Genomic DNA, 27,250 nt, shown 5'->3' with positions numbered 1-27,250 from the left:
AGTAGTGCAAATGACTGGGAGATGTATAAAAGAAAGAGGCAGGAGGTTAAGAGAAAGGTGCAAGAGGTGAAAAAGAGGGCAAATGAGTTGGGGTGTGAGAGTATTATCAAATTTTAGGGAGAATAGAAAGATGTTTTGGAAGGAGGTAAATAAAGTGCATAAGACAAGAGAACAAATGAGAACATCAGTGAAAGGGGCAAATGGGGAGGTAATAACAAGTAGTGATGAAGTGAGAAGGAGATGGAGTGAATATTTTGAAGGTTTGCTGAATGTGTTTGATGACAGAGTGGCTGATATAGGGCGTTTTGGTCTGGGTGGTGTGCGAAAAGAGAGGGGTCAGGCCCCACAGACCTTTCCATGGTTTACCCCAGACACTTCACATGCTCTGTTTCAATCCAGTGACAGCATGTCGACCCCGGTAAACCACATCATTCCCATTCACCCTATTCCTTGAACGCTTCTCACATTCCTGTATGTTCAGGTACCAATCGCTCAAAATCTCTTTCACTCCATCCTTCCACCTCCAATTTGGTCTCCCACTTCTCCTTGTTCCCTCCACCTCTGACACATATATCCTCTTTGTCAATCTTTCCTCGCTCATTCTCTCCATGTGACCAAACCATTTCAAGGCACCCTCCTCTGCTCTCCCAACCACACACTTTTTATTACAACGCATCTCTCTTACCCTTTCATAACTTACTCGATCAAACCACCTCACACCACATATTGTCTTCAAGCATTTCACTTCCAACACATCCACCCTCCTCTGCACAACCCTATCTGTAGCCCATGCCTCGCAACCATATAACACTGTTAGAACCACTGTTCCTTAAAACATACCCATTTTTGCTTTCCGAGATAACGTTTTCACCTTCCACACATTCTTCAATGTTCCCAGAACCTTTGCCCCCTTCCCCACCCTGTGACTCACTTCCACTTCCATGGTTCTATCTGCTGCTATGACCACTCTCAGGTATCTAAAAGACTTCACTTCCTCTAGATTTTCTCCATTCAAACTTACTTCACAATTAATGTGTCCCTCAACCCTAATAACCTTGCTCTTATTCTCATTTACTCTCAACTTTCTTCTTTCACACATTTTACCAAACTTAGTCACCAACTTCTGCAGTTTCTCACCTGTGTCGGTCACCAGCGCTGTATCATCAGCGAACAACAACTGACTCACTTCCCAAGCCCTCTCATCCAGAACAGATGGCATACTTGCCCCTCTCTCCAATACTCTTGCATTCACCTCCCTACCCACCCCATCCATAAACAAATTAAACAACCATGGAAGAACAAATACTTCACAAACATTAGGAAATCTTATAATCTAAGAAAGTGCATATACTGTGATTAGAGGATTAGTAAAAGTAAAATGAAAACACTAACCTTGCATTGTCCTTGCTGCTAGGGATAAACTTGATACACTCCCGCTTATTAAAGACAGACTCCACCCATCGTGGCCCAGCCTGGAACAAAATACTGTTTATACTTCTAATACTTTATTACTTTGTAACTGAAAAAAGACAACGGTGATTAAATCATCTTAAAATGATCTTATTCAAGATAATACTTTGCCTTGATTTTGGTGATGTGTATCATAAGCAACTAATTTCTTTTCTCTATCAGCTATCTTTTTACATCAAAATAGAATCATTTCAATATCTTACTATATCACACAGAATGCAAAAGTAACCAAACAGAATCAATGCATCTTCATGCCTAGAATGTTCACTTCATTAATGCATTTATTTTTATTTACTTATTATACTTTGTCACTGTCTCCCGCGTCAGCGAGGTAGTGCAAGGAAACAGACGAAAGAATGGCCCAACCCACCCACATACACATGTATAAACATACACGTCCACACACGCAAATATACATACCTATACATCTCAATGTATACATATATATACACACACAGACATATACATATATACACATGTACATGATTCATACTGTCTGCCTTTATTCATTCCCATCGCCACCCCGCCACACATGGAATAACTACCCGCTCCCCCCTCATGTGTGCGAGGTAGCGCTAGGAAAAGACAACAAAGGCTCCATTCGTTCACATTCAGTCTCTAGCTGTCATGTAATAATGCACCGAAACCACAGCTCCCTTTCCACATCCAGGCCCCACAGAACTTTCCATGGTTTACCCCAGACGCTTCACATGCCCTGGTTCAATCCACTGACAGCACGTCGACCTCGGTATACCACGTCGTTCCAATTCACTCTATTCCTTGCACGGTTTTCACCCTCCTGCATGTTCAGGCCCCAATCACTCAAAATCTTTTTCACTCCATCTTTCCACCTCCAATTTGGTCTCCCACTTCTCCTCGTTCCCTCCACCTCTGACACATATATCCAACGCTGTATCATCAGCGAACAACAACTGACTCACTTCCCAAGCTCTCTCATCCACAACAGACTGCATACTTGCCCCTCTTTGCAAAACTCTTGCATTCACCTCCCTAACAACCCCATCCATAAACAAATTAAACAACCATGGAGATATCACACACCCCTGCCGCAAACCTGCATTCACTGAGAACCAATATATATATATATATATATATATATATATATATATATATATATATATATATATATATATATATATAATCCCTGGGGATAAGGAAGAAAGAATACTTCCCACGCGATCGCGTGTCGTAGAAGGCGACTAAAGGGGACGGGAGCTGGGGGGGGGGAGGGGGTAGAAACCCTTCCCTCCTAGTATTTTAACTTTCTAAACGGGAAACTGATCGCGTGTCGTATAAGGCGACTAAAGGGGACGGGAGCTGGGGGGGGGGGCTAGAAACCCTCTCCTCCTTGTATTTTAACTTTCTAAACGGGGAAACAGAGGGAGTCAAGGGAGTCATGTTGGGAGTGCTCATCCTCCTCGAAGGCTCAGATTGAGGTGTCCAAATGAGTGTGGATGGAACCAAGATGAGAAAAGAGGAGAGATAGGTAGTATGTTTGAGGAAAGGAACCTGGATGTTTTGGCTCTGAGTGAAACGAAGCTCAAGGATAAAGGGGAAGAGTAGTTTGGGAATATCTTGGGAGTAAAGTCAGGGGTTAGTGAAAGGACAAGAGCAAGGGAAGGAGTAGCACTACTCCTGAAACAGGAGTGGTGGGAGTATGTGATGGAGTGTAAGAAAGTAAACTCTAGATTGATATGGGTAAAACTGAAAGTGGATGGAGAGAGATGGGTGATTACTGGTGCATATGCACCTGGGCATGAGAAGAAAGAAACCTTCCCCTCCATGTATTTTAACTTTCTAGATGGGGAAACAGAAGAAGGAGTCATGCTGGGAGTGCTCATCCTCCTCGAAGGCTCAGATTGGGGTGTCCAAATGTGTGTGGAGGGAACCAAGATGAGAAAAAAGGAGAGATAGGTCGTATGTTTGAGGAAAGGAACCTGGATGTTTTGGCTCTAAGTGAAACGAAGCTCAAGGATAAAGGGGAAGAGTGGTTTGGGAATATCTTGGGAGTAAAGTCAGGGATTAGTAAAAGGACAAGAGCAAGGGAAGGTATAGCACTCTTCTTGAAACAGGGGTGGTGGGAGTATGTGATGGAGTGTAAGAAAGTAAACTCTAGATAGATATGTGTAAAACTGAAAGTGGATGGAGAGAGATGGGTGATTATTGGTGCATATGCACCTGGGCATGAGAAGAAAGATCATGAGAGGCAAGTGTTTTAGAAGCAGCTGAGTGATTGTGTTAGTAGTTTTGGTGCACGAGACCGGGTTATAGTGATGGGTGATTTGAATGCAAAGGTGAGTAATGTGGCAGTTGAGGGAATAATTGGTGTACATGGGGTGTTCAGTGTTGTAAATGGAAATGGTGAAGAGCTTGTAGATTTATGTGCTGAAAAAGGACTAGTGATTGGGAATACATGGTTTAAAAAGAGAGATATACATAAGTATATGTATGTAGGTAGGAGAGAAGGCCAGAGAGTGTTATTGGATCATGTGTTAACTGATAGGAGCGCAAAAGAGACTTTCGGATGTTATTGTGCTGAGAGGTGTAACTGGAGGGATGTCTGGTCATTATCCTGTGGAGGCGAAGGTGAAGATTTGTAGAGGTTTTCAGAAAAGAAGAGATTATGTTGGGGTGAAGAGAGTGGTGAGAGTAAGTGAGCTTGGGAAGGAGACTTGTGTGAGGAAGTACCAAGAGAGACTAAGTACAGAATGGAAAAAGGTGAGAACAAAGGACGTAAGGGGAGTGGGGGAGGAATGGGATGTATTTAGGGAAGCATTGATGGCTTGTGCAAAAGATGTTTGTGGCATGAGAAGCATGGGAGGTGAGCAGATTAGAAAGGGTAGTGAGTGGTGGGATGAAGAAGTAAGATTATTAGTGAAAGAGAAGAGAGAGGCATTTGGACGATTTTTGCAAGGAAATAATGCAAATGACTGGGAGATGTATAAAAGAAAAAGGCAGGAGGTCAAGAGAAAGGTGCAAGAGGTGAAAAAGAGGGCAAATGAGAGTTGAAGTGAGAGAGTATCACTAAATTTTAGGGAGAATAAAAAGATGTTTTGGAAGGAGGTAAGTAAAGTGCATAAGACAAGGGAACAAATGGGAACATCAGTGAAGGGGGCAAATGGGGAGGTGATAACAAGTAGTGGTGATGTGAGAAGGAGATGGAGTGAGTATTTTGAAAGTTTGTTGAATTTGTATGATGATAGAGTGGCAGATATAGGGTGTGTTGCTCGAGGTGGTGTGCAAAGAGGGTTAGGGAGAATGATTTGGTAAACAGAGAAGAAGTAGTGAAAGCTTTGCTGAACATGAAAGCCGGCAAGGCAGCGGGTTTGGATGGTCTTGCAGTGGGATTTATTAAAAAAAAGGGTGACTGCATTGTTGACTGGTTGGTAAGGTTATTTAATGTATTATGACTCATGGTGAGGTGCCTGAGGACTAACAGAATGCTTGCATAGTGTCATTGTACAAAGGCTAAGGGGATAAGAATGAGTGCTCAAATTACAGAGGTATAAGTTTGTTGAGTATTCCTGGTAAATTATATGGGAGGGCATTGATTGAGAGGGTGAAGGCATGTACAGAGCATCAGACTGGGGAGGAGCAGTGTGGTTTCAGAAGTGGTAGAGGATGTGTGGATCAGGTGTTTGCTTTGAAAAATGTATGTGAGAAATATTTAGAAAAGTAAATGGATTAATGTAGCATTTATGGATCTGGAGAAGGCATATGATAGAGTTGATAGAGATGCTCTGTGGAAGATATTAAGAATATATGGTGTGGGAGGTAAGTTGCTAGAAGCAGTGAAAAGTTTTTATCGATGATGTAAGGCATGTGTACGTGTAGGAAGAGAGGAAAGTGATTGGTTCTCAGTAAATGTAGTTTTGCGGCAAGGGTGTGTGATGTCTCCATGGTTGTTTAATTTGTTTATGGATGAAGTTGTTAGGGAGGTGAATGCAAGAGTTTTGCAAAGAGGGGCAAGTATGCAGTCTGTTGTGGATGAGAGAGCTTGGGAAGTGAGTCAGTTGTTGTTCGCTGATGATACAGCGCTGGTGGCTGATTCGGGTGAGAAACTGCAGAAGCTGGTGACTGAGTTTGGTAAAGTGTGTGAAAGAAGAAAGCTGAGAGTAAATGTGAATAAGAGTACAGTAGGGTTGAGAGACAAGTCAATTGGGAGGTAAGTTTGAATGGAGAAAAAGCTGGAGGAAGTGAAGTGTTTTCGATATCTTGGAATGGATTTGGCAGCAGATGGAACCATGGAAGCGAAAGTGAATCATATGGTGGGGGAAGGGGGCGAAAGTCCTGGTAGCGTTGAAAAATGTGTGAAGTCGAGAACGTTATCTTGGAAAGCAAAAATGGGTATGTTTGAAGGAATAGTGGTTCCAACAATGGTATATGGTTGCGAGGCGTGGGCTATAGATAGAGTTGTGTCGAGGAGGGTGGATGTGTTGGAAATGAGATGTTTGAGGACAATATGTGGGGTGAGGTGGTTTGATCGAGTAAGTAATGAAAGGGTAAGAGAGATGTGTGGTAATAAAAAGAGTGTGGTTGAGAGAGCAGAAGAGGTTGTTTTGAAATGGTTTGGTCCCATGGAGAGAATGAGTGAGGAAAGATTGACAAAGAGGATATATGTGTCAGAGGTAGAGGGAACGAGGAGAAGTGGGAGACCAAATTGGAGGTAGAAAGATGAAGTGAAAAAGATTTTGAGTGATTAGGGCCTGAACATGCAGGAGGGTGAAAGGCATGCAAGGAATAGAGTGTATTGGAACGATATGGTATACCTACCAGCACTAGAGCCCTGACTAGTCCTGCTAGCTGTGTTGTCATAATGGGAGAGTGACAATACTATGATAGGAGACCCTCGCATCTGAAGCACTGCGTAGACAAATTTTACAACAATATACCCCTCCCAGCACTAGAGCCCTGACTAGTCCTGCTAGCTGTGTTGTCATAATGGGAGAGTGACAATACTATGATAGGAGACCCTCGCATCTGAAGCACTGCGTAGACAAATTTTACAACAATATACCCCTCCCACTTGAAGCACTGTTTAGACAAATTTTACGACATAACTGATGCAGACATACGGTGTTCCAAGTCTGTCCTTTGATAGTCTCAGCAACAAGTGAATTTTAAGTGACCGAGTTAATGTAAGTCAAGCCTGTCTTCTGATAACAAAGTTCTGATAACAAAGGTAAAAGTCTGCATGTCAGAAAAAGAGGAAAAAAGGTGAATGTAAGTTTCCATATCCACAAATTCTTATTTCCTTATAAAATCCAACATCCACGGCTTCTAATTCCATACTTCATATTGTCACTTGAATTTCAATAGTAGGACCTAATGCAGTGTACCAGGTCACAAGAACTCATCATTCAAAGTAAAACTGCAGTAAACATGCACATTACCAGCACACATCTTTACATGACAGTGATGGTACAGGGAACAAACAGGTCGAACATATGGGGGAATAAGATGCAGCATGGGTCCGCAAGGGAAATTTTCCAGGGCGACGTCCTGCTAAGGTAGAGCGAAGTTAGGGTTCAAGGGGTCGTCAATCCTGCTGGCACCTTATGTATTTCGAACCTCAGCAGACTACTGCTCATTCCCGTTTGTTACCTTATACAAGTTATCCTCACAATTTACCATAAGATTTCATGTAACGATTTAAAGTTGAGTAAAAATGGGAAATGTTAGACAAGAGATCCGAAAATATATAGGAAACACAAAGAGATCGGTCTCGTGGCTTTAGGTGCATCTGCAGTTAAGAAATGCAACCTTATCTAGGCACAAACTAGCAGTAACTGGACACCAACACCTATACCTACAACATAACAAAAGTATCGGGACATACCAACGACATAACCATAAACACTAACAACCATTACCACGACCCACCAACAGTGAAGAAACACTAACACCCATAACAATGAAATACCAACAATAAATACTAACACCCATAACCATGAAAACCAACAATAAATATTAACACCCATAACCACGACTTACCAACAATAAAGAAACACTAACACGCATAACCACGACATTCCAACAATAAACACTTAAACCCAGAACCACAACAGAACAACAGTAAACACTAACTCCCATAACCATAACAAACAACAATAAATAAACACTAATACCTAGAACCACAACACATCGACAGTAAAGAAACATTAACACCTATAACTATGACACCAACAGTAACTGAACACTGATATCCATAACCACGATACACCAGCAGTATTTGGACCTTAAGCTTACGACGGACCTTGTATCCCTTAACTAAGACCATGTGTGTGTGTGTGTGTGTGTGTGTGTGTGTGTGTGTGTGTGTATGAAGGAGGCTGATGGGGAGGTGATAACAAGTAGTGGTGATGTGAGGAGATGGAGTGAGTATTTTGAAGGTTTATTGAACGTTTTTGATGATAGAGTGGCAGATATACGATGTTTTGGTCGAGGTGGTGTGCAAAGTGAGAGGGTTAGGGAGAATGATTTGGTAAACAGAGAAGAGGTAGTAAAAGCTTTGCGGAAGATGAAAGCCGGCAAGGTAGCGGGTTTGGACGGTATTCCAGTGGAATATATTAAAAAAAGGGGGTGACTGTATTGTTGAATAGTTGGTAAGGTTATTCAATGTATGTATGACTCATGTTGAGGTGCCTGAGGATTGGCGGAATGCTTGCATAGTGCCATTGTACGAGGTGAGTGCTCAAATTACAGAGGTATAAGTTTGTTGAGTATTCCTGGGAAATTATATGGGACGGTATTGATTGAGAGGGTGAAAGCATGTACAGAGCATCAGATTGGGGAAGAGCAGTGTGGCTTCAGAAGTGGTAGAGGATGTGTGGATCAGGTGTTTGCTTTGAAAAATGTATGTGGGAAATACGTAAAAAAGCAAATGGATTTGTATGTAGCATTTATGGATCTGGAGAAGGCATATGATTGAGTTGAGAGATACTCTGTGGAAAGTATTAAAAATATATGGTGTGGGAGGCAAGTTGTTAGAAGCAGTGAAAAGTTTTTATCGAGGATGTATGGCATGTGTACGCGTAGGAGGAGAGGAAAGTGATTGGTTCTCAGTGAATGTTGGTTTGCGGTAGGGGTGCGTGATGTCTCCATGGTTGTTTAATTTGTTTATGGATGGGGTTGTTAGGGAGGTGAATGCAAGAGTTTTGGAGAGAGGGGCAAGTATGCAGTCTATTGTGGATGAGAGGGCTTGGGAAGTGAGTAAGTTGTTGTTCGCTGATGATACAGCGCTGGTGGCTGATTCGGGTGAGAAACTGCAGAAGCTGGTGACTTTGTTTGGTAAAGTGTGTAAAAGAAGAAAGCTGAGAGTAAATGTGAATAAGAGCAAGGTTATTAGATACAGTAAGGTTGAGGGACAAGTCAAGTGGGAGGTAAGTTTGAATGAAGGAAAACTAAAGGAAGTGAAATGTTTTAGATATTTGGGAGTGGATTTGGCAGCGGATAGAACCATGGAAGCGGAAGTGAGTCACAGGGTGGGGAAGGGGGCGAAAGTTCTGGGAGCGTTGAAAAATGTGTGGAAGGTGAGAACATTATCTCGGAAAGCAAAAATGGGTATGTTTGAGGGAATAGTTGTTCCAACAATGTTATATGGTTGCGAGGCGTGGGCTATAGATAGAGTTGTGCGGAGGAGGGTGAATGTGTTGGAAATGAGATATTTGAGGACAATATGTGGTGTGAGGTAGTTTGATCGAGTAAGTAACGAAAGGGTAAGAGAGATGTGTGGTAAAAAAAAAGTGTGTGGTTGAGAGTGCAGACGAGGGTGTTTTGAAATGGTTTTCACATGGAGAGAATGAGTGAGAAAGATTGACCAAGAGGATATATGTGTCAGAGGTGGAGGGAACGACGAGAAGTGGGAGACCAAATTGGAGGTGGAAAGATGGAGTGAAAAAGATTTTGAGTGATCGGGGCCTGAACATGCAGGAGGGTGAAAGGCGTGCAAGGAATAGAGTGAACTGGAACGATGTGGTATACCGGGGTCGACGTGCTGTCAATGGATTGAACCAGGTCATGTGAAGCGTCTGGGGTAAACCATGGAGTGTTTTGTGTGGCCTGGATGTGGAAAGGGAGCTGTGGTTTCGGTGCATCACACATGTCAGCTAAAGACTGAGTGTGAACGAATGTGACTTTTGCTGTTTTTTCCTAGCGCTACCTCGCCCACATGCAGGGGAAGGGGGTTATCATTTCATGTGTGGCGGAGTGGCGACGGAAATGAATAAGGGCAGACAGTAAGAATTATGTATATGCGTATATATGTATATGTCTGTGTGTGTATATATATGTATACGTTGAGATGTATAGGTATGTATATGTGCGTGTGTGGACGTGTATGTATATACATGTGTATGTGGGTGGGTTGGGCCACTCTTCCGTCTGTTTCCTTGCGCTACCTCGCTAACGCGGTAGACAGCGACAAAGTATAATAATAATAATAATAATAATATATATATATATATATATATATATATATATATATATATATATATATATATATATATATATATATATATGCAAAAAGTGCACAAGTACCGAGTGTACAAAAGATGCAAGCAAAAGAAAACGTTTCTATTTGGTTATACCTACACCACGTATTCCTTGCGACTAAGAGGCTGTGAACGTGGACTGGAAACTCTAGTTCTTGTATTCCTTTTTCTAAAAGGTGGAACAGAAGTAGCCAAGCGGGTAGTGTTCCTTCCTCCTTAAAGGCTCAAGCAAGTTCCTTATTTTGTTCCTGGCGTTACCTCATTTCCTTTTTTTTTATTGCTTTAAGATCAAGCATCAACTAAATCGAGCTTTCTCTTCAGCTGTACTTTATCTAACTGTTTTTGGCGGAAGAGCGCCTGAACACTAACGACTGTAGGGAGGTAAACACGCTCATCCCAGCGGCCTGCAATCCATGCACTTTTAACCTGGATAAATATGTCAGTGTTAGGGCTTGCAACTATGTCAAGTGTGCTTGTCTCACCTCTAGAGAGCAACCATTTTTCTAATGCAAGGCTTATTGTTACGTTAAGAATCTTGGTTGTGAAAGGACTTACGGATACTTCCAAGAACGTTCCAGATCCCTTTCCCTCAAACACATAATTGCTTAGTCCGCTGGAAAAAACAATCGACCACCTCCTCTCGTGAACCTAAAGAAAATACAGAAAACATTTTTTTCAATAATTTAGCTAAAAATGCTACTCTCAGTATCTGGTAGCAAGCTACAAATCTTCCTACAGACTCGTATAAGCTTCAGGTTCTGGGATCCACACTGTCTTCAGCTGGTGAAGAGGGAAAAAGTTCAAGTACTTCCTCACCATAGGAGGGAGGATTATTGAAGCAGTAGCCAAAATAACCCCTCAGTACGTCAAGGTTGCTACATCTACTCAAGGCTACACTTATGGGAGGGTTTCACAGTACACTGGTGGCATCCATGACTGCATCAGCCTTTCAAACTACCGTACACCGCGATTAGGATTGGAACACTTCTAAGGGGGAAAAAATGTGTGAAACAGATAACTATATTAAGTAAAAATACTGAGTAATGTGTGCTCAAGATGACCCTCACTTAGTGACGGTGATGCCATTATCATCATCATGAAAGTCTAATCACTTCTGGTTCTGTGAAAGAATAAAAAGTTATAAGGGCCACAACTTCCGGTGATTCTGTTGAGTTTGCTACTCTGTACTGATAATTACAATAAACTGATCATTACAACAGCGTGAGATTATATAAACAAGGCGAGGTTCACTAAGGATTTTGCTCTCTCAGACCCGATAAGGTTCATATTGAAAGGGTTGAGCCTACAGGGGTTGCTGTTTGAAGAAGTTTGATTGCTGTTGACCACCGGCGGACACAAGCAACAGAAGGCTTGGCACTGGTCAAATACAATACGGCAGCGGTCCAGTGTACAGGGATTGGATAACGCAACTTCAGTCCAGACTCATGTCATGTGAGTTACATACAATGAAGGGTGGGCTATGACCCGAGAGATGGAGGAAGTAACAAGGATGAAAGAGACCTGAGTAAGTAACAAGGGTGTGAGACACATGAGGAAGTAACATGGGTGTGACATCTGAGAAAGTAACAAGTGTGTGAGACACCTGAGGAAGTAATAAGGGTGTGAGACACCTGAGGAAATAACAAGGGTGTGAGACACCTGAGGAAGTAACAAGGGTGTGAGACACCAGAGAAAGTAACAAGGGTGTGAGACACCTTTGGAAATTGCCCTTGTTTCAGCATCATAAACGATTACCTCACTAGGTATAGCTCGCGACACTACCTCTACTTCAACGACTTTTCCAAGTTTGATCGGGTAAGAGACACTGGTTGTATCATAATACTAATGATGATACTACTACTACTACTACTACAACTACTACTACTAATAATAATAATAAGTAAAATTAGTAAATGTAATAATCTAGGAGAACCATAAATAGTGCGAGATAAAGACAAAGACCTAAGCAATATTTCTTAGGGACCAAACATATTACATACGAAATCTTACTAAAAAATTCGCTATGTATGGCAAGAAGCACACTAGCAAGTCAACTGATGTGAGTAGAAGATGGTCGAAATACGATCATCTACATATAAAGAAAATCTAAACATCGAAAGAAAACTCCCACCTGTGAAATATTTCTGGTAAAGAGACCTCTTGACAAGCGTGTGCACAATCGAATTATAAGTTTGCAGGAGTGCAACGATTAAACAAAAACTGGCGGTAAAAGCTTTGATTCAGCGGCTGTGTCAACAACTTACCTTAATCGAGCAAGCCCGACGAGAACTAAAAATACCTCGAGCGTCCCAGACCAGCCGGAAGACCATCCCGTGCAACTTGCAGGCCAAGCTAGTGAACTGGGTTTTGTACCGAGCTAAAAGCGTCCACACAACACCCCGGACATAACGCATCTCCAGGCTGGCACCAGCGGAACACACTCATGTGATCACAGTCACACTCTTATCATCGCATCTTAAGTTATTATTGCAAATTCTAATGTTATCACTGTCCCAGCACATGGACGGTTAGGGGTATGACTTGCCTATGATGTCTGCGTGAGCTACGTGTGACTAACCACTCTATTGAACGGGTCCAGCCTCCAGGTTCCTCGTGCCCCCACATATGCCCATCTAACAGGGCAGTTGACATCAACCACAAGCTCCAGAATTATCCATCTACATTGTGACAGTCCATGCTATTATTCCCTCGTTTTTATGTAGACTCGGATGGCCAGTTTTACATCAACAGTCTGTTTTCATATTCACTTTGCACTTGTATCTTGCTTCTGCATAAATCATTGCAAACGATAGATCTAAACATACACCATGTAAATCTCTCTCACCAACATTTCTAACGAAATTACGTTTCGTTGTGTCTACAAAATGGGTGTGTTAACACGAAATACCACACGATAATTTTTCTTAGTTTCCCCGATAGCTTAAGAGTAAATTGCTCAAATATGATTCAGCAAAGCATACGTAACAACATACTATCATTGCTATCAAAATAAAAAATACCAATGTCCGAGAATTACAAGTCTGCGCTCACTCTTCAGCCAGTAAGCCTGTAGGTACCATTAAGTCATAGAAGCTTTTGTGGACGCGGGGTAAAAGAAAAAAAATCGACACCATGTGCAAAGATCTGAGGCATTCACCCCCAGCCTGGGATCACAAGTCCCCCTCCCCAGGGCAATGCTGGCTAGTTGAGTGCAATCACTTATATCCTCCTCCCGGTGCGTGAACGGCCCCCTGACCGTAATATCCAAGATATTAGGGGCGTGCTGTCATGCCTGTGAGTGGCTAAGAGGGAGAGAGAGAAAGAGAGAGCCCTATTTCACAGCCTTATTTCTGTAACTCCTTCAGCCTTCAAGTTTTCCTTACTTGTTATTGCTTTTCAAAGTTTCCTATGCTAATGAATGGTGTTTACATTTATGATCATCACAAAAAGTCTCTTTGCTTCTTTATCACTACATCTTTCATTACTGTTCCAGCCTCTAAAAGTTGTAGATGTTCTCATATCTCTCATTAATTTGCAAGATTAGTCGCACCCAAACTTTCAATTCTTTTCTACAGTTTTTATTATTCTTAACGTCTTGGTCATCATCATCTGTTTAAGTGTTTGCACACTGTTTATTCTGCATCAATTCTATTCTCATTTCAGGTCTTCATTTCAGGTCTTCATTCTATTCCAGGTTACCTAAGCCTCCTTTTGTAACTTTTTCTTTCATAATCTGATATCACAACCAATATTCCATTTTCTTTGTTCTAAATGACAGTTTCTGAAGCCATCTGTTCTGAAGAGGTCATTATTCTTCCTAGATGATGAGTCTGTTCCCAGCGCTTTTTGTCTTTCAGTGACTAATCATTTTGCACGTGTATACTACCTTAGCTTATTTACTGTTACAAGTTCTTTAACATTAAGTTATACAATTTTTTTTCTAATACATATTTATACACCATACGAGAATTTTTCAATCACAGATATTAACTTTCTTTCAAGCTGTTTATCATTATCTAAAGTCTTTATCATACTTCCTCAAGCTATTAAATACCCTTCTATTGGTAATTACAAAATATCCCTTGGACAGTTACTTGTCTCAAGGCTGAAAATGACTCGAGTTTATGCCAGATTCCGTGAGATGGTCCCCATCTACTAGAGATTACCATCAAGAAATAGGTCCTCATATTGGAAGGGGTCCTTATCTAAAGAAGAAGAAAAAAAAAAGTCCCCAAACTCTAGAAGGCCCCATACAGGATTGGATTGGATTATACAATTTAGGCTTACAAGCCAAGCACTGGAGCATCTAAGCCCTTTCAAAGCTCTTATGTATGACTGTATGAAATGCATAATAAGGCTTTATATCATATTCATGATTCACATCAAAGAAACCTATGAAGCTGAAGAATCATCGGGAGTTGAGGGGCTTACCATAGACTGTGACAAGAGTGGACTTAGCTAAGTGTAAACCAGCCGCAACGTGTGGGTATGACTCTCAGAGTGATACATCGGGTCTGAACCTAACATACTACTTATATAAACAACATTAACACTTAGCAAACCAAACTAACATTAACATTTAATACATATCGTGACATTAACAGGAGACATCATTCAACACAGAAAACATCATTAACAGGATACAGCAGATCTAGAGCAGAGAAAGGAACATTAACTTGAAATAATCATGGAAATATCATAATGCTCTCACTTACCGATACATTCTCATTAAATACGATGCAACGGAACAGAAATATTTCAAAACTGACTTCATTTAACAGCTTAATTAAGTGTCATTAAGAGGACTAAACGTTATCGTAACACCATATTTGTATTCAGCATGAAAATACATCTTATAATGAGTTTTTAAAGAAAACCTATTTTCTGAGAAAAATACCAAAAATTGAAGGTAATAGTTTAGGGGATTTTTTAGCTCGAAAAACTTTTTGTTTCGAAATTGAAAGATAAGATATTCAAACACTTCTATACTTGAAATAATCATGGAAAATATATCATAATGCTCTTAGTCACCGATACATACAGAGTAAATACGATGTAAAGGATCAGAAAATATTTAAAACTGAATTAATTTAACAGCTTAATTGAATGTCATAAAGACGACTAAACGATATTTTAACACCAGATTTCTAGTCAGCATGAAAAATACTTCTTACAGTGAGATTTTAAAGGAAATCTATTTCTATGAGAAAAATGCCACAAATTGAAGGTTATATATACTTCTGAAAATTGATGGAGAGAGATGGGTGATTATTGGTGCATATGCACCTGGGCATGAGAAGAAAGATCATGAGGCAAGTGTTTTGGGAGCAGCATGAGTGTGTTAGTGGTTTTGATGCATAAGACCGGGTTATAGTGATGGGTGATTTGAATGCAAAGGTGAGTAATGTGGCAGTTGAGGTAATAATTGGTATACATGGGGTGTTCAGTGTTGTAAAAGGAAATGGTGAAGAGCTTGTAGATTTATGTGCTGAAAAAGGACTGGTGATTGGGTATACCTGGTTTAAAAAGCGAGATATACATAAGTATACGTATGTAAGTAGGAGAGATGGCCAGAGAGCGTTATTACATTACGTGTTAATTGACAGGCGCGCGAAAGAGAGACTTTTGGATGTTAATGTGCTGAGAGGTACAACTGGAGGGATGTCTGATCATTATCTTGTGGAGGCGAAGGTGAAGATTTGTATGGGTTTTCAGAAAAGAAGAGAGAATGTTGGGGTGAAGATAGTGGTGAGAGTAAGTGAGCTTGGGAAGGAGACTTGTGTGAGGAAGTACCAGGAAAGACTGAGTACAGAATGGAAAAATGTGAGAACAAAGGAGGTAAGGGGAGTGGGGGAGGAATGGGATGTATTTAGGGAAGCAGTGATGGCTTGCGCAAAAGATGCTTGTGGCATGAGAAGCGTGGGAGGTGGGTTGATCAGAAAGGGTAGTGAGTGGTGTGATGAAGAAGTAAGATTATTAGTGAAAGAGAAGAGAGAGGCATTTGGACGATTTTTGCAAGGAAATAATGCAAATGACTGGGAGCTGTATAAAAGAAAGAGACAGGAGGTCAAGAGAAAGGTGCAAGAGGTGAAAAAGAGGGCAAATGAGAGTTGGGGTGAGAGAGTATCATTAAATTTTAGGGAGAATAAAAAGATGTTCTGGAAGGAGGTAAATAAAGTGCGTAAGACAAGGGAGCAAGTGGGAACTTCAGTGAAGGGGCTAATGGGGAGGTGATAACAAGTAGTGAAAATGTGAGAAGGAGATGGAGTGAGTATTTTGAAGGTTTGTTGAATGTGTTTGATGATAGAGTGGCAGATACAGGATGTTTTGGTCGAGGTGGTGTGCAAAGTGAGAGGGTTAGGGAAAATGATTTGGTAAACAGAGAAGAGGTAGTAAAAGCTTTGCGGAAGATGAAAGCCGGCAAGGCAGCAGGTTTGGATGGTATTGCAGTGGAATTTATTAAAAAAGGGGGTGACTGTATTGTTGACTGGTTGGTAAGGTTATTTAATGTATGTATAAATCATGGTGAGGTGCCTGAGGATTGGCGGAATGCGTGCATAGTGCCATTGTATAAAGGCAAAGGGGATAAGAGTGAGTGCTTAAATTACAGAGGTATAAGTTTGTTGAGTATTCCTGGTAAATTATAGGGGAGGGTATTGACTGAGAGGGTGAAGGCATGTACAGAGCATCAGATTGGGGAAGAGCAGTGGGGTTTCGGAAGTGGTAGAGGATGTGTGGATCAGGTGTTTGCTTTGAAGAATGCATGTGAGAAATACTTAGAAAAGCAAATGGATTTGTATGTAGCATTTATGGATCTGGAGAAGGCATATGATAGCGTTGATAGAGATGCTCTGTGGAAGGTACTAAGAATATATGGTGTGGGAGGCAAGTTGTTAGAAGCAGTGAAAAGTTTTTATCGAGGATGTAAGGCATGTGCACGTGTAGGAAGAGAGGAAAGTGATTGGTTCTCAGTGAATGTAGGTTTGCGGCAGGGGTGTGTGATGTCTCTATGGTTGTTTAATTTGTTTATGGATGGGGTTGTTAGGGAGGTGAATGCAAGAGTTTTGGAAAGAGGGGCAAGTATGCTGTCTGTTGGGGATGAGAGAGCTTGGGAAGTGAGTCAGTTGTTGTTCGCTGATGATACAGCGCTGGTGGCTGATTCATGTGAGAAACTGCAGAAGCTGGTGACTGAGTTCGGTAAAGAGTGTAAAAGAAGAAAGTTAAGAGTAAATGTGAATAAGAGCAAGGTTATTATGTAAAGTAGCGTTGAGGGTCAAGGCAATTGGGAGGTAAGTTTGAATGGAGAAAAACTGGAGGAAGTAAAGTGTTTTAGATATCTGGGAGTGGATCTGGCAGCGGATGGAACTATGGAAGCGGAAGTGAATCATAGGGTGGGGGAGGGGGCGAAAATCCTGGGAGCCTTAAAGAATGTGTGGAAGTCGAGAACATTACCTCCGAAAGCAAAAATGGCTATGTTTGAAGGAATAGTGGTTCCAACAATGTTGTATGGTTGCGAGGCGTGGGCTATAGATAGAGTTGTGCGCAGGAGGGTGGATGTGCTGGAAATGAGATGTTTGAGGACAATATGTGGTGTGAGGTGGTTTGATCGAGTAAGTAATGTAAGGGTAAGAGAGATGTGTGGAAATAAGAAGATCGTGGTTGAGAGAGCAGAAGAGGGTGTTTTGAAATGGTTTGGGCACATGGAGAGAATGAGCGAGGAAAGATTGACCAAGAGGATATATGTGTCGGAAGTGGAGACCAAATTGGAGGTGGAAAGATGGAGTGAGAAAGATTTTGTGTGATCGGGGCCTGAACATGCAGGAGGGTGAAAGGAGGGCAAGGAATAGAGTGAACTGGATCGATGTGGTATACCGGGGTCGACGTGCTGTCAATGGATTAAATCAGGGCATGTGAAGCGTCTGGGGTAAACCATGGAAAGTTGTGTGGGGCCTGGATGTGGAAAGGGAGGTGTGGTTTAGGGCATTATTGCATGACAGCTAGAGACTGAATGTGAACGAATGGGGCCTTTGTTGTCTTTTCCTAGCACTACCTCGCACACATGAGGGGGGAGGGGGATGTTATTCCATGTGTGGCGAGGTGGCGATGGGAATGAATAAAGGCAGACAGTGTGAATTGTGTGCATGTGTATATATGTATATGTCTGTGTGTGTATATATATGTGTACACTGAGATGTATGGGTATGTATATTTGCGTGTGTGGACGTGTATGTATATACATGTGTATGGGGGTGGGTTGGGCCATTTCTTTCGTCTGTTTCCTTGCGCTACCTCGCAAACGCGGGAGACAGCGACAATGAATAATAATATACTTCTGGGTATCTTTTGGCCCCTAAAACCTTTCGTTTCAAAATTGAAAGATAAAATATTCGAACACTTCTATACTTGAAATAATCATGGTAAATATACCATAATGCTATCAGTTACCGATACATACCCAGTAAATACGATGCAAAGAAGCAGAAAATATTTTGAAATTGACTTTAACAGCTCAATTGAATGTCATAAAGACGACTAAACAATATTTCAACACCAGAATTGTATTCAGCATGATATACACTTCTTATAATGACTTTTTAAAGGAAATCTATTTTTTCTGAGGAAAATGCCAAAAATTCAGGGTATTTTTTAGCTCAAAAACTTTGTTTCAAAATTGAGAGATAAGATATTCAAACACTTCTATACTTGAAATAATCATGAAAAATCTATCATAATGATCTCAGTTACCGATACATACTCAGTAAATAAGATGCAAGGGAACAGAAATATTTCTAAATTGACTTCATTCAATAGCTCAATTAGGTGTCATTAAGAGAATTAAACGTTATTTAAACACCAGACTTGTATTCAACATGAAAAATACTTCTTATAATGATTTTTAAAGGAAATCTTATTTTCTGAGAAAAATACCCAAAATCTAGGGTATGGCAGGTAGGGCAGGTGCCCTGGGCGCCACTTGAAGGGGGGCCACCGCTCAACAGGTTTTTTTCGACATATGCTTCCAATTGACATTTTTAATTGTTTGGTTTTATGATATAAAATAGAAACTCGCCTATTTTTCAACTATAGTAATATTTTGCTACTATCAGTTGCATCACCGCTTCTACGTTCCAATTTTGATCAAATAAGTCTTTAAGTCTTTAAGAGTTTATATAAATTTAAGTTTGGCCTAAGTCTTCGACACTTTATAATTACACTGTATATATCTTTATATACATCTACTGTATGTACATTTTTAATCAAGCCAGGGCGCAATCTCAGTGCTTGCCATAGGCGCTATTTCCCCAAGATAGGCCCCTGGCTGAGACGTTGTTCCTCATGCAAACGTCTGGCCAGAACCATGTACTCTTGGAGGCTCACGACAAGCTCTAATGAGTCGAATGTTTGTCTGTCAATACTGACCTTTGGTACGAATTCAGGAAACAAGCTGCTATGTTCCATGATCACACGACTGAAACACGTGTAATTAATCTGTCTCTCGCCTAGGATAGGGTTCCTTCCCACACTGTACGATTTGAGGTTCTCCCTCATGACTTTTGCCTTCAGAACTGCATTAATATTCAAGTTTCTTTCCTGACTGTTTCTTCCTGCGCCATAGCGTTTCGTAGGGTCACTCTCCACCGTAAAATCATTTTCAACGTTTGTCTTTAATCAGTTACGCGCTCAGGAGCATTTTCTGTGCCTGGCAATGGGGAGCAGAAGACGCTGTCTGACTGCCCCAATCTTAACGTACAGTATGACAAATATAACATCGGCGGAGATAAATATCCAGTTATGTTTATATTAACCACTTGACTGATTCCTCCTTGTATGGAGTACTGCTCTCACATCTAAGGTGGATCTAGCTCTGCATCATTACTTGATAAGAGTCGAAAGCGGTTCGGCTTATAAATTCTCTCACAGGCTACCTTCAAAACCTGACCCGTTTGCCTTACGCTGCAATGTTGGTTCATTCTCCCTCTTTTATAGGTAATACTTTGGTTTTTGCACCCAAAGTAGGCTGCTTGTGTGCCCCCTGCTAAATCATGCGATACTCGGCACGCTGCTGCGCCTCATGATTATCGTGTGGCCGTTGCCAACGCAAGGCTTGGCCTTTGTGATAACTTTCTTTCACTACACCTCGAAGCTTTGGAACTCTCTACCTTTTATGTCTTTCCCAACAACTATGACCTGGCACATTTTAAAAAACAGGGTTTTCACTTCCTCTAAAACTCGTAATTATTTCCTCTTGTTGTTTCTTTTCCCCTTTCATAATTCTCTCTATAATTCAATCAAGGCCCAGCCTTGATGTGGACTTTAGTCCGTAACTGAAGCTTCCATTGAAAAAAAAAAATATTATACGTCTCTCTAATGATTCTGATCAAAACTCGAAATGAGCGGGGAAGAACACACAGCTGGGGATAGCTACCGGGGAGGACACAAAGCTGGGGATAGCTACAGGGAGAAAGGGAGGGACAACTGGGGAGAGGGAGAAAGCGCTGGTTTGAGCTACGGGGGAAAGTAAGGGATGGAGAATAGGAAACGCTACTGGGAGATCTACATGGTGAGGGGAACGGCCATACGGGAAAGGGACAGACAGTCTTACACAGGAAGATGACACGAAGTTTGTTTCATCCCTAAAATTAACTGAGTCCCAGCAGACCACCAAGATCATCGTGCCACGTCACTCATTATAGCCACACTCAACTAACCTAGCTTGAGGATGGGTTAAACAGACCCTTACGCCACCTCGCCGCTTCACATGCCCTGGTTCAGTCCATCGACAGCACGTCGACCCCAGTATATCACATAGTTCCAGTTCACTCTATTCCTTGCACGCTTCTCACCCACCAGTATGTTCAGGCCAAGATCGCTCAAAATCTTTTTCACTCCATCTTTCCATCTCCAATTTGGTCTCCCACTTCTCCTCGTTCCCTCCACTTCTGACACATATATCCTCTTCGTCAATCTTTCCTCACTCATTCTCTCCATGTGACCAAACCATTTCAATACACCCTCTTCTGCTCTTTCAACCACACTCTTTTTATTTCCACACATCACTCTTACCCTTTCATTACTTACTCGACCAAATCAAATATTGTCCAAAAACATTTCATTTCCAACACATCCACCCTCCTGCGCACAACTCTATCTATAGCCAACGCCTCGCAACCATACAACATTGTTGGAACCACTATTCCTTCAAACATAGCCATTTTTGCTTTCATTGGTTTACCCCAGACGCTTCACATGCCCCGATTCAATCCACTGACAGCACGTCAACCCCGGTATACCACATCGCTCCAATTCACTCTATTACTTGCCCTCCTTTCACCCTCCTGCATGTTCAGGCCCCGATCACACAAAATCTTTTTCACTCCATCTTTCCACCTCCAATTTGGTCTCCCTCTTCTCCTCGTTCCCTCCACCTCCGACACATATATCCTCTTGGTCAATCTTTCCTCACTCATTCTCTCCATGTGCCCAAACCATTTCAAAACACCCTCTTCTGCTCTCTCAACCACGCTCTTTTTATTTCCACACATCTCTCTTACCCTTACGTTACTTACTCGATCAAACCACCTCACACCACATATTGTCCTCAAACATCTCATTTTCAGCACATCCATCCTCCTGCGCACAACTCTATCCATAGCCCACGCCTCGCAACCATACAACATTGTTGGAACCACTATTCCTTCAAACATACCCATTTTTGCTTTCCGAGATAATGTTCTCGACTTCCACACATTCTTCAAGGCTCCCAGAATTTTCGCCCCCTCCCCCACCCTATGATCCACTTCCGCTTCCATGGTTCCATCCGCTGCCAGATCCACTCCCAGATATCTAAAACACTTCACTTCCTCCAGTTTTTCTCCATTCAAATTCACCTCCCAATTGACTTGACCCTCAACCCTACTGTACCTAATAACCTTGCTCTTATTCACATTTACTCTTAACTTTCTTCTTTCACACACTTTACCAAACTCAGCCACCAGCTTCTGCAGTTTCTCACATGAATCAGCCACCAGCGCTGTATCATCAGCGAACAACAACTGACTCACTTCCCAAGCTCTCTCATCCCCAACAGACTTCATACTTGCCCCTCTTTCCAAAACTCTTGCATTCACCTCCCTAACAACCCCATCCATAAACAAATTAAACAACCATGGAGACATCATACACCCCTGCCGCAAACCTACATTCACTGAGAACCAATCACTTTCCTCTCTTCCTACACGTACACATGCCTTACATCCTCGATAAAAACTTTTCACTGCTTCTAACAACTTGCCTCCCACACCATATATTCTTAATACCTTCCACAGAGCATCTCTATCAACTCTATCATATGCCTTCTCCAGATCCATAAATGCTACATACAAATCCATTTGCTTTTCTAAGTATTTCTCACATACATTCTTCAAAGCAAACACCTGATCCACACATCCTCTACCACTTCTGAAACCACACTGCTCTTCCCCAATCTGATGCTCTGTACATGCTTTCACCCTCTCAATCAATACCCTCCCATATAATTTCTTTTCAAGCTAGAAGTTTCAGTTTTCTAAATTATTTCTTACATTTTTCATATGCATACATATGTATATGTGCGTATGTATGTGTATATATATGTATATGCATATATATGTATATTATCCTTGGGGATAGGGGTGAAAGAATACTTCCCACGCATTCCTCGCGTGTCGTAGAAGGCGACTAGAGGGGACGGGAGCGGGGGGCCAGAAATCCTCCCCTCCTTGTACTTTTTAACTTTCTAAAATGGGAAACAGAAGAAGGAGTCACGCGGGGAGTGCTCATCCTCCTCGAAGGCTCAGACTGGGGTGTCTAAATGTGTGTGGATGTAACCAAGATGTGAAAAAAGGAGAGATGGGTAGTATGTTTGAGGAAAGGAACCTGGATGTTTTGGCTCTGAGTGAAACGAAGCTCAAGGGTAAAGGGGAAGAGTGGTTTGGGAATGTCTTGGGAGTAAAGTCAGGGGTTAGTGAGAGGACAAGAGCAAGGGAAGGAGTAGCAGTACTCCTGAAACAGGAGTTGTGGGAGTATGTGATAGAATGTAAGAAAGTAAATTCTCGATTAATATGGGTAAAACTGAAAGTTGATGGAGAGAGATGGGTGATTATTGGTGCATATGCACCTGGGCATGAGAAGAAAGATCATGAGAGGCAAGTGTTTTGGGAGCAGCTGAACGAGTGTGTTAGTGGTTTTGATGCACGAGACCGGGTTATAGTGATGGGTGATTTAAATGCAAAGGTGAGTAATGTGGCAGTTGAGGTAATAATTGGTATACATGGTGTTCAGTGTTGTAAATGGAAATGGTGAAGAGCTTGTAGATTTATGTGCTGAAAAAGGACTGGTGATTGGGAATACCTGGTTTAAAAAGCGAGATATACATAAGTATACGTATGTAAGTAGGAGAGATGGCCAGAGAGCGTTATTGGATTACGTGTTAATTGACAGGCGCGCGAAAGAGAAAATTTTGGATGTCAATGTGCTGAGAGGTGCAACTGGAGGGATGTCTGATCATTATCTTGTGAAGGCTAAGGTGAAGATTTGTATGGGTTTTCAGAAAAGAAGAGTGAATGTTGGGGTGAAGAGAGTGGTGAGAGTAAGTGAGCTTGGGAAGGAGACTTGTGTGAGGAAGTACCAGGAGAGACTGAGTACAGAATGGAAAAAGGTGAGAACAATGGAAGCAAGGGAGTGGGGGAGGAATGGGATGTATTTAGAGAAGCTGTGATGGATTGCGCAAAAGATGCTTGTGGCATGAGAAGAGTGGGAGGTGGGTTGATTAGAAAAGGTAGTGAGTGGTGGGATGAAGAGGTAAGATTATTAGTGAAAGAGAAGAGAGAGACATTTGGACGATTTTTGCAAGGAAAAAATGCAATTGTATAAAAGAAAGAGACAGGAGGTCAAGAGAAAGGTGCAAGAGGTGAAAAAGAGGGCAAATGAGAGTTGGGGTGAGAGAGTATCATTAAATTTTAGGGAGAATAAAAAGATGTTCTGGAAGGAGGTAAATAAAGTGCGTAAGACAAGGGAGCAAATGGGAACTTCAGTGAAGGGCGCAAATGGGGAGGTGATAACAAGTAGTGGTGATGTGAGAAGGAGATGGAGTGAGTATTTTGAAGGTTTGTTGAATGTGTTTGATGACAGAGTGGCAGATATAGGGTGTTTTGGTCGAGGTGGTGTGCAAAGTGAGAGGGTTAGGGAAAATGATTTGGTAAACAGAGAAGAGGTAGTAAAAGCTTTGCGGAAGATGAAAGCCGGCAAGGCAGCAGGTTTGGATGGTATTGCAGTGGAATTTATCAAAAAAGGGGGTGACTGTATTATTGACTGGTTGGTAAGGTTATTTAATGTATGTATGACTCATGGTGAGGTGCCTGAGGATTGGCGGAATGCGTGCATAGTGCCATTGTACAAAGGCAAAGGGGATAAGAGTGAGTGCTCAAATTTCAGAGGTATAAGTTTGTTGAGTATTCCTGGTAAATTATATATATATATATATATATATATATATATATATATATATATATATATATATATATATATATATATATATATATATATATATATATATATATATATATATTCGAAGAAATGACACTAAAACTTCACTTGCGAATGAATTTGAAAGCTTCTTAAAGATTAATTTCCTCCATACAATACAGGACGGGTAACTTTGCCACAGTCCAATATGTTCCACTTTAATCCCTCCTTTACCGGACTAACGAATTATAGAGGGCCAATAAATTCTAAAGAAGTGGCTAGACTTACGGGGCGGGGAAGAGAAGGGCATTGACGGTGTGGCAGAGGTGTGGCGGAGATGTGAGGTAGGTGTAGGTGTAAGGAAATAAGTGTAAGTGGAGGAAGGGGCAAACGTACAGGAAGTGTAAGAGCAGGTGTAAATGGAATAGTTTAGATGCAGATGGAAGCAGTAGATACAGATGGAAGCACTGAGCAGCGGTGTGGGTGTGAGTGGAAGTATGGATAGTTGGAGATGGAAGTAGAAGGCAGGTGTGGTTGAAAGGGCATATGTGGCTCGATGCATGGGGCAGGTGTGGGTGTAGATATGGGGCATCTGTGGGTGGAGGTATGGGGCAGGTGTGGGTGTAAGCATGGGATATATGTGGGTGGAGGTATGGGGCAGGTGTGGGTGTAAGCATGGGGCATATGTGGGTGGAAGTATGGGGCAGAAGTGGATGGAGGCATGGGGCAGGTGTGGGTGGATGTATGGGGCATATGTGGGAGGATATATGGGACATATGTGGGTGGATGTATGGGACATATGTGAGAGTAGGTATGGGTCATATGTGGGTGGAGGTATGGGGTAGATGTTGATGGATGTATGGGCAGGTGCGTGTGGATGTATGGGGCATATGTGGGTGGATGTATAAGCCAGATGAGGGTGGAATATGGGGCATATATATATATATATATATATATATATATATATATATATATATATATATATATATATATATATATATATATATATATATATATATATTTATTTATTTATTTATTTATCTATTTATTTATTATTCATTTTGCTTTGTCGCTGTCTGACGCGTTAGCGAGGTAGCGCAAGGAAACAGACGAAAGAATGGCCCCACCCGCCCACATACAAATGTATATACATACACGTCCACACACGCAAATATACATACCTATACATCTCAATGTACACATATATATACACACACAGACATATACATATATACACATGTACATAATTCATACTGTCTGCCTTTATCTGTTCCCATCGCCACCTCGCCACACATGGAATAACATCCCCCTCCTCCCTCATGTGTGCGAGGTAGCGCTAGGAAAAGACACCAAAGGCCCCATTCGTTCACACTCAGTCACTAGCTGTCATGTAATAATGCACCGAAACCACAGCTCCCTTTCCACATCCAGGCCCCACAGAACTTTCCATGGTTTACCCCAGATGCTTCACATACCCTGGTTCAATCCACTGACAGCACGTCGACCCCGGTATACCACATCGTTCCAATTCACTCTATTCCTTGCACGCCTTTCACCCTCCTGCATGTTCAGGCCCCGATCATTCAAAATCTTTTTCACTCCATCTCTCCACCTCCAATTTGGTCTCCCACTTCTCCTCGTTCCCTCCACCTCTGACACATATATCCTCTTGGTCAATCTTTCCTCACTCATTCTCTCCATGTGACCAAACCATATCAAAACACACTCTTCTGCTATCTCAACCACACTCTTTTTATTTCCACACATCTCTCTTACCCTTACATTACTTACTCGGTCAAACCACCTCACACCACATATTGTCCTCAAACATCTCATTTCCAGCACATCCACCCTCCTGCGCACAACTCTATCCATAGCCCACGCCTCGCAACCATACAACATTGTTGGAACCACTATTCCTTCAAACATACCCATTTTTGCTTTGCGAGACAATGTTCTCGACTTCCAAACATTCTTCAAGGCTCCAGAATTTTCGCCCCCTCCCCCATCCTATGATTCACTTCCGCTTCCATGGTTCCATCCGCTGCCAGATCCACTCCCAGATATATATATATATATATATATATATATATATATATATATATATATATATATATATATATATATATATTTGGAAAATTGTTCGCTGATGATACAGCGCTGGTGGCTGATTCATGTGAGAAACTGCAGAAGCTGGTGACTGAGTTTGGTAAAGTGTGTGAAAGAAGAAAGTTAAGAGTAAATGTGAATAAGAGCAAGGTAATTAGGTACAGTAGGGTTGAGGGTCAAGTCAATTGGGAGGTAAGTTTCAATGGAGGAAAACTGGAGGAAGTAAAGTGTTTTAGATATCTGGGTGTGGATCTGGCAGCGGATGGAACCATGGAAGCGGAAGTGGATCATAGGGTGGGGGAGGGGGCGAAAATCCTGGGAGCCTTGAAGAAAGTGTGGAAGTCGAGAACATTATCTCGGAAAGCAAAAATGGGTATGTTTGAAGGAATAGTGGTTCCAACAATGTTGTATGGTTGCGAGGCGTGGGCTATGGATAGAGTTGTGCGCAGGAGGATGGATGTGCTGGAAATGAGATGTTTGAGGACAATGTGTGGTGTGAGGTGGTTTGATCGAGCAAGTAACGTAAGGGTAAGAGAGATGTGTGGAAATAAAAAGAGCGTGGTTGAGAGAGCAGAAGAGGTGTTTTGAAATGGTTTGGGCACATGGAGAGAATGAGTGAGGAAAGATTGACCAAGAGGATATATGTGTCGGAGGTG

The 27,250-nt window shown here is 41.7% G+C and overlaps 1 protein-coding gene across 5 annotated transcripts in view; it reads right to left on the bottom strand.

Moving 5' to 3' along the window:
* The window catches only part of Trpm (transient receptor potential cation channel, subfamily M), a 246,533-nt gene that overhangs the window by 125,138 nt on the left and 94,145 nt on the right, over positions 1-27,250 (bottom strand). For all 5 annotated transcript variants that reach the window (XM_071660313.1, XM_071660310.1, XM_071660312.1 and 2 more), the window contains exon 4: positions 1,393-1,472. In XM_071660313.1, the coding sequence (XP_071516414.1) occupies positions 1,393-1,472 (80 nt within the window). The remainder of the gene's footprint in view (positions 1-1,392; positions 1,473-27,250) is intronic.

This window comes from Panulirus ornatus, chromosome 69 (assembly GCF_036320965.1).
Source record: "Panulirus ornatus isolate Po-2019 chromosome 69, ASM3632096v1, whole genome shotgun sequence".
Taxonomy (NCBI): Eukaryota; Metazoa; Arthropoda; class Malacostraca; order Decapoda; family Palinuridae; genus Panulirus; species Panulirus ornatus.
The sequence above is the reverse complement of the archived record's forward strand: the minus strand, read 5'-3'. Positions and strand labels throughout refer to the sequence as shown.